The sequence below is a fragment of the Papio anubis genome, chromosome 6, assembly GCF_008728515.1.
Source record: "Papio anubis isolate 15944 chromosome 6, Panubis1.0, whole genome shotgun sequence".
In the NCBI taxonomy this organism is placed as follows: Eukaryota; Metazoa; Chordata; class Mammalia; order Primates; family Cercopithecidae; genus Papio; species Papio anubis.
The window spans coordinates 112,544,723-112,552,910 of NC_044981.1; the positions used below are offsets into that span (position 1 = coordinate 112,544,723).

General features: G+C 51.4%; 1 protein-coding gene across 1 annotated transcript; it reads left to right on the top strand.

Annotated features, from left to right (window-relative positions):
* Positions 1-366: 366 nt before the first annotated feature.
* LOC116275422 (UL16-binding protein 6-like) lies at positions 367-8,188 on the top strand. The gene is made up of 5 exons (XM_031667611.1): positions 367-451; positions 859-990; positions 3,000-3,308; positions 5,323-5,604; positions 6,269-8,188. Exons 1-5 carry the CDS (start codon positions 367-369, stop codon positions 6,376-6,378), a joined length of 918 nt encoding a protein of 305 aa, XP_031523471.1. The 3' UTR covers positions 6,379-8,188.

An 8,188-nucleotide genomic window follows, 5' to 3' on the forward strand; every position in this document is an offset into this window, starting at 1 on the left:
GAGTGTCGCGGGCCCAGGCGGGGACAGGGAGACGCCGCCCCCGCTGAATATTCCTCTGCAAGTTTCTTCACCTTCAATAAAAAATGCTGTGATGATTAAATGAATCTGTCGTGGAAGGAACCGTGTCCTGGCAGGGGCCGGGCCGACACCCAGACACCAACCCGAAGGGGGCTGGGGCAAAGGGGAGGGACACCCGGAAAGGGGAGGGACACCGGCAGGGCAGACAACCGTATTTCTAACCTGTGTAACGGCGGCAAACGTGGATGGAGCGCCCCCATATATAAGCCGACTTTTCAACCTTGAGGTGATTCATCTTCCAGGCTCCCCTTCCATCAAGTCTCTTGTCCCCAGCCCTCTGGTTTCCCAATGACGGCTGCCGCCGCTACCAAGATCCTTCTGTGCCTCCCGCTTCTGCTCCTGCTGCCGCGCTGGTCCCAGACTGGGCGAGACGGTGAGTTAGTGGATGGAGCTTAAGCGGGGCGGGGGCCAAACCTGGGGGGCAGCAGGTTTCAGAGGAGGGGAGGCTTCTGGAAGCACGGGGGAGATCTCCCCGAACTGAGCGCCCGTTCAGTTCCGATCGGCGGCTCCTTCCTGCCCTGTCCACTCCCCGAGGCTGCTTCTTGCCAGGGGAGAGGCGAAATGGAGCAGGGTGGAAAGGAGGCTGACAGGAGGGTGGAGGGGCCAGAGGGCTGCAGAGAGCGAGGTGGAACTGGGATCCCTGGTGCAGCCTGGCAGCCCCGCCGCCTTCGGGAAGGAAAAATCAGAGCCCCGGGAACCGGAGCTGGGGACAGGACAGGGGTGAAGCAGCGTTCCACAGGGACACAGGCCTGCTCTGCTCTCACCCGCTCTCCACCACAGGAACCCTCCAGCACCCCCAGGGCTCCCTGCCCTTGAATGTTTCCCTGCACTTTCCTGCATACATTCACCTACACCCAGGAGCTCAGCAGACACCCCCCACCCCTCCCCTCACCATCCACTGCCACCACCCAGGTCACATCCTCTTACTCCCCACTTCAGCCCAGCTGGTCACCCTAGAGGTCTCCCATCCATGAAGGGGCCCTCACCACTTCCTACACCATGCGGCACCTTCTGCCTCTTGCCTGAGGACACACCCCAGCAAACACACCCCCTCCCCTCAGAACCTGTGCAGGAGGAGATGGGAAGCACCATTCCCTCCAGGAGACCCTGGGAACTCTGGTGAGTAGAGGCGCCCACTTCTGCCCTTGGGGCCCGGACTCGCCTGTTCTTCCTACTGGGGAGTCAGCGTCATAGAGAACAGTCACTGTGTAGACACAGGTCAGCAAAGCCTTTTTAGAAAGGGAGGAAGGATGCCCTGTGATCTTTGCAGGCCTTGGGTTCTCCGTCTCTGTGTCCAGTCCTGTCCCTTTGTAGAGCAACAGCAGGCAATGGCAACCTGCAAATGAGGGGGGACCAGATTCAGACCCTGTCCTAGGTTGCTGATCCCAGATGAGGGGATTACAGTGTCCCAGTGAATAGTGCCCCATCCCCTATGGTGTCATTTCCAAGTGATGTCTCGGGGGCCAGTTGGAGAGCGGTCCTACCTTACCTGTGGCTTCTGGGTGGTGTGGATGTGATGGGAGTGGGGGTCCCATAGTTAGGGGCTTACTCTCCCCTCCTTTGCTGCTGAGTGGCATCTATGGTCCATGGGGACCATCAGGGATCTTCCCTGATGGTGTGATCTGAGGGTGAGGGGGTGCAGCCATGTTGTGTCCTGGGGATCGTGGCCAACTGCTTGTGCAGTTTCTTGGTTGCCATAAATATCTTTGGAGAAGGTCATAAGGACTCATTGTACTTGCTGCCGGGTTAAAGAGTCCTTCCTCACTAGAAACTGGTGTCTTCTTCTAGTCATGGGTTCAGGGTCTGAGAAGTGGCTTCATTCTGCAAATTGGGCAAAGCCACCTTGTTCTTGATGGACTGGCTACTTTCAGCCTCCTGGTCATCCATCATTTGTTTTATCTGTTTCTTGTAATTATTTAAATCCAGCAGTATCCAGGTTGGGTTTCCATTTCTTTTGGACCTTGGACCCCTTTGTTCTATGAGCCACGGGCATAACTTTGTATGACTGAGGTTCCCAGTTGGTATTGTGACTTCTCTAATCATTTCCATCATTGCACCCTCCTTGCTCCTGACAGTTGACAGCCTCCAGTTGGAATCTGTAATTTCAGAATTTTTCATCCCATTACTACTGGGAGCCCATTTCTGGAACAGCATCTCCTACCGCCAAACCTGGTCTTCAGCAATAGGCATCCCTAAGCTTCATTCCATGCCTTCTCATGGGGCCTTCTTTATATGCTGGGTAAGCAGGAGTCCTCCAGGTTTCCCATGAGCACAGTGGATGGAAATTGTTCTGGATTTTCACACTTAGACCCCTCTGGCATGGGCACTTCTCTGAGCCCGTGATCCCTCCCTCTACTACCTGCCTTAGATATTCAGATTTTCTATTTCTTGCTGCGTGGACCATCCCTTTGTCCAGGGTTTCAGGGAGGAATCCTCATAGCAGATGCACGCCATCACCAGGGGCTTTGCCAACATGTTAAATCTTGTGACCATGATAATTAATTCTTCTTTATCCAACTGGTTCCATCCTCAGTCCATCCTACCATGCACCAGCACACTCAGGGGCAGCCCCCACACCCTCTCCCACCTCCCACAGTCCACATGGGCTGCTGCTGAAGATCCTCTGCCAACCAGGCCCTTCCTCCTCTAGCAGTCCTGGCACCCCTTTAGCAAGGTCATGTCTTGACCAATGTGGGCAGAGGGGCAGTGGGACATGTTTGGGGACAAGTGGTTTCTCAGCAGGCAGAGACCTCCTCCTCCTCCTCCTCCTCCTCCTCCTCTTCCTTGTCCTCATGCGAGGGGCAAGCACTCGCCTTAATCTTGTGGACACCACAGTTCTGGAGGGGGAACTCCTTCCTGGGCCAGCCCAGCCTGCCAGAGGTGTCCTCTTATTGTCACAGTGTGGAGGAGGGGCTAACTAGGGGTCTTTGTCTCCCCACCCACCCCTCACCTGCCTTTCTCCACAGACCCTCACTCTCTTTGCTATGACATCACCATCATCCCTAAGTTCAGACCTGGACCACAGTGGTGTGCGGTTCAAGGCCAGGTGGATAAAAAGACTTTTCTTCACTATGACTGTAGCAACAAGACAGTCACATCCGTCAGTACCCTGGGGAAGAAACTAAATGTCACAAAGGCCTGGAAAGCACAGAACCCAGTACTGAGACAGGTGGTGGACATGCTCACAGAGCAACTGCTTGACATTCAGCTGGAGAATTACACACCCAGGGGTAAGTTTCAGATGGCCCAGGACAGGAGGGAGCAGATACAGTGGTAGGTTAGAGGCATTTATAGTTTTCAGGTAAAAATACAAATGGGGGCTGGGCGCGGTGGCTCATGACTACAATCCCAGCACTTCAGGAGGCCGAGGTGGGCCGATCACAAGGTCAGGAATTCGAGACCAGCCTGACCAACATGGTGAAACACTGTCTCTACTAAAAATGCAAAAATTTGCTGGGTGTGGTGATGCACACCTGTAATCCCAACTACTTGGGAGACTGAGGCAGGAGGATCCCTTGAACCCAGGAGGCAGAGACTGCAGAAGGCTGAGGTGGTGCCACTGCACTCCAACCTGGGCAACAGAGTGAGACTTTATCTCGGAAAAAAAAAAAAAAAGGCCGGGCGCGGTGGCTCAAGCCTGTAATCTCAGCATTTTGGGAGGCCAAGGCAGGCGGATCACAAGGTCAGGAGATCGAGACCATCCTGGTTAACACAGTGAAAACCCATCTGTACTTTCTGTGAGTCTCCGCTGCTACTTTCTGGCTCTGGGAGCCCCGGTGGCTCTGCAGCAGCCTCGGCCACCCTGTGACCTGCGGGTATTGGGACATCCCTAGCTGACGCTGGGACACCCGGGAGGCCAAGGAACGGACTCCATGGCTTTTGAGGATGTGGCTGTGAACTTTACCCAGCAGGAACGGGCTTTGCTAGATTCTTAGAAGAATCTCTCCAGAGAAGTGATGCAGGAAACCTGCAGGAACCTGGCTTCTGTAGAAATCATATGGTACGAAAGCATAGAAGGTAGTCAGTATGGACAAGTTGTCAGCCACATTCCAAATCTTGATCTGAATGAGAACATTTCTACTGGATTAAAACAATGTGAATGCAGTATTTGTGGAAAAGTCTTTGTACGTCATTCCCTCCTTAATAGGCACATCCCAGCTCACTCAGGATACAAACCATATGGAGAGAAGCAATATAAATGTGAACAGTGTGGGAAACTCTTCGTTTCTGTTCCGGGTGTTAGAAGACAGAGGATAATGCACAGTGGAAATCCAGCTTATAAATGTACGATATGTGGGAAAGCTTTTCATTTTCTCAAATCAGTTGAAAGACCTCAGAGAACTCACACAGGAGAAAAATCCTATAAATGTAAACAATGTGGTAAAGCATTCACTGTTTCCGGTTCTTGTCTAATACATGGACGAACTCACACTGGAGAGAAACCCTACGAATGTAAGGAATGTGGGAAAACAGATTTTCTTGTTCTTTTAAGATGCATGAAAGGACTCACACTGGAGAAAGATGTACCAAATGTGATAGAGCCTTCAGCTGTTCCACTTCCCTTCATGACCATGGAAGCATTCATACCGGAGAGAGACCCTATGAATGTAAACAATGTGGCAAAGCCTTGAGTCGTTTGAGTTCCCTTTGTAACCATAGAAGTACTCATACTGGAGAGAATACCCTATAAATGTAAACAATGTGACCAAGCCTTCCGTCGCCTCAGTTCCCTTCACCTCCACGAAAGAATTCATACTGGAGAAAAACCCTATGAATGTAAGACATGCGGTAAAGCCTACACTTGTTCCACTTACGTTACTCGCCACTAAAGAAGTCATGAAGTAGAGGTTGGGTGTAGTAACTCAGCCTATAATCCCAGCAAAAAAAAAAAAAGAAAACCCATCTGTACTAAAAATACAAAAAATTAGCCGGGCGTGGTGGTGGGCGCCTGTAGTCCCAGCTACTTGGGAGGCTGAGGCAGGAGAATGGTGTGAACCCGGGAGGCGGAGCTTGCAGTAAGCCAAGAATGTGCCACTGCACTCCATCCAGCCTGGGTGACAGAACGAGACTCCGTCTCAAAAAAAAAAAAAAAAAAAAAAAAAGGAGGGTCATCTCACCCCTCAAGAGGTATAGAGGCAAGGCCAAGATGTGGCAGAGAGAGTAAGGCCAGGAAATTGTAAGGGGAACAGGATGTGGGTATAAAATTTGTCAAGACCAGAGCTGATCTCTCTCTGATGTGGGCAGAACCCCTCACCCTGCAGGCCCGGATGTCTTGTGAGCAGAAAGCCGAAGGACACAGCAGTGGATCTTGGCAGTTCAGTTTCAATGGACAGGTCTTCCTGCTCTTTGACTCAGAGAACAGAATGTGGAAAATGGTTCATCCTGGAGCAAGAAAGATGAAAGAAAAGTGGGAGAATGACAAGGATGTGACCATGTCCTTCCATTACATCTCAATGGGAGACTGCACAAGATGGCTTGGGGACTTCTTGATGGACATGGACAGCACCCTGGAGCCAAGTGCAGGAGGTAAGAGCTGTAAAAGAAACGGGGATCTGGAATGAGATCAGAAACGGGGATCTGAAGAAACTAGTTCTTGAGTTCAGTTTCAGTCATCCCAGTGTACATGTTTATGTTAAAATGACCCCCTCATGGGGCGCTCCTCTTGGGGGTGCTGGCGTGCCTGTGCTCTCCTGTCCTCCTCTCCCTTCTCCCTCCTGACTCCTGTTCCTCATTACATTTGCTGCTGCTCCGCACACTGCGGATTTCTCACCAGCCTTGAAATTGCAGGTGTCACTGTGTTTTCAGACCTTTCTCCTTAGTGTTTCCTCTTTTTATAATCACTTTTCCTTTCCTTTCCCTCGTCTGCTGGAAATCCATCAAAACCACCTCCAATGCCAGCCCAGAGACCCTCCCCTCCCCAACTCTGGAGAATCACCTCCTTTTCCACCACAGCAGGAGGGTGGGCTGTGCTGTCACCTTGCTTCCCTCAGCAGCTGTGTGAGCTCCCTGAGGACAAGGGACACCCCCTCTCCCTTCCTAACCCAGGACCTGTCACACCGGTGCCCCACGCCAGCGGGGAGGGGACAAAACTTTTGCCTTCTGGGATGACCTAGGGTGGCAGGAACTGAGGAGGTGTCTCCTCAGATTTGGGGCCTGGACAAGGGTTGCCACTTTTGTTTTTCCATTTCAGCACCACTCACCATGTCCTCAGGCACAACCCAACTCAGGGCCATGGCCACCACCCTCATCCTTTGCTGCCTCCTCATCATCCTCTGCTGCTTCATCCTAGCTGGCATCTGAGGAGAGTCGTTTAGAGTGACAGGTACTGTGGGCAGAATTGCAAGTGGAGCAAGGAGCAGGTGGGTGAGGAGGGAGGACGGGAAAAGAGAATTCCCAGAGTCCCACCCCTCCCCGTGGCTGGGACCTTCTCATCCTGACATGAGACAGGTGAATGAGACCTTGTGTCACCTGTTGGCAATGACCTGGGCAGCTCATTCCTGAGTACTGATGGATTCTCACCTTCAGAGTCCAGAGGGAAATGGAGGGGCCCATACCAAGGCTCAGAGTCTGTTGAGCTTGACGTTTAATAAGTTCGGGCATGATTCAGAGCAGGTTCTTATTCAGGAAGGGTGTGTGGCCTGCAGGCAGCAGGAATTCAGACATGGGCAGTTCTCTTAACTGAGTTAGGTGCATCATGGTAGTTTTACATGAGGTGTGACAAGGGAAGGGGGATTCCATCTCTGAGGCTAAGAGAGAGACCTGGGTGTAATCACAGGAGGAGGGGGCTGGGAGAGCCTTGGTACACCTAATGGAAAAGGTGGGAGTGCAGGGCTACCTTCCTACAGAAAGCGGCTTGGGTTCCAGGAATTAAGGTGGAAGGTGAAGAGTAGAGGATGCTCAAGAGAAGGATTTTTTAAAAGTCAGTCTCATGAACCCGTGGGTTTGCGTCTGGGCCCTGAGGCAGCTCCCCTGCCATCACCCTCCTGCACACCCCAGATCCTGAGCCCACTGATGGCCCTGTCAGGAGCAGAGTGGACTCAGAGGAAGGAGGGTCTGAGCTGCTGCTGGGGTTCCATGGGCACCACTGGGCTGGACCAGGAATGGATAAGGTGGAACAGGGACAGATACCTTCAGAGCTATGGGTGCTGCTCCCAGTGTGAGGAAAGGCTCAAGAAGAAGGGGAAAGAATGATGTTTGCCTGCAGGTCCACACAAGGCCAAGGGCACAGGAATACAGAACCCTGTCTTTGGATGTCTGCCCCACTCCTTGCCATGTTTTAGGCCCTCTCATCAGATCATAGAGAGGGCCTTGAGTGAGGGCACGGACCCATCACTACCAGCTTCAGACCTGTGGGCCCCTCCACTCCATGCCCTGGTCAGGTGCAGGGCCTGGACTGACTCTGTGATGTGACAAAGGAGGAAAGAGGTTGGTCCAAGCTGCAGTCGCCAGGGTTGGGGCTCAAGGGAAAAATAGGTCCCTTAGTGCAGGGGGCTGTGACACATGGAGTAACCAGTGAAAGATTACCCTGGAAAAGTGATCCGGGTTCTCTGCCTGTTAAACCAACATTTGTGTCCCCTTTGAAGGTTAAAGATGACACCAAAAAGCCCCTGTGAGCAGGTTCTCAATCAAACTCGTCCTTCTGGCTGGCGACTTGCCCACCACCTACTGTGTGTGTCCAGAGGCCTCCAGCAGATCATGATGACACCATGGACCAATAGCTCATTCACTGCCTTGATTCCTTTTGCCAACAATTTTACCAGTGGTTATTCCTAACATATTATGCAATTTTCTCTTGGTGCTACCTGATGGAATTTTTGCACTTAAAGTTCTGGCTGACTAAACAAGATATGTCAACATTTTCTTTCTTCTGCTTTTGTTTGGAAAATCAAGTACTTCTTTCAATGATGATCTCTTTCTTGCAAATGATATTGTCAGTGAAACAATCATGTTAGACTTCAGACCTCCAGGGATTCCTTCCATGTTTTGAAAGAGAAATGTTTAATTATTTAATAACAAAAAAATTATATTAATGATACTTTCCTTTAGTGTACTTTCCTTTAATGTATTATTCTGTACTGATATTTAAATAAAAAGTTATATTTCCCAAAAA

What these genes read in the sequence shown, in the direction of transcription:
- LOC116275422 (XM_031667611.1), top strand. Translation starts at nt 367, where the DNA reads ATGACGGCTGCCGCCGCTACCAAGATCCTTCTGTGCCTCCCGCTTCTG. An exon ending in GTCCCAGACTGGGCGAGACG is followed by an intron (nt 452 to 858) that starts GTGAGTTAGTGG and finishes TCTCCACCACAG; the next exon opens with GAACCCTCCAGCACCCCCAG. An exon ending in CATCCACTGCCACCACCCAG is followed by an intron (nt 991 to 2,999) that starts GTCACATCCTCT and finishes GGGGCTAACTAG; the next exon opens with GGGTCTTTGTCTCCCCACCC.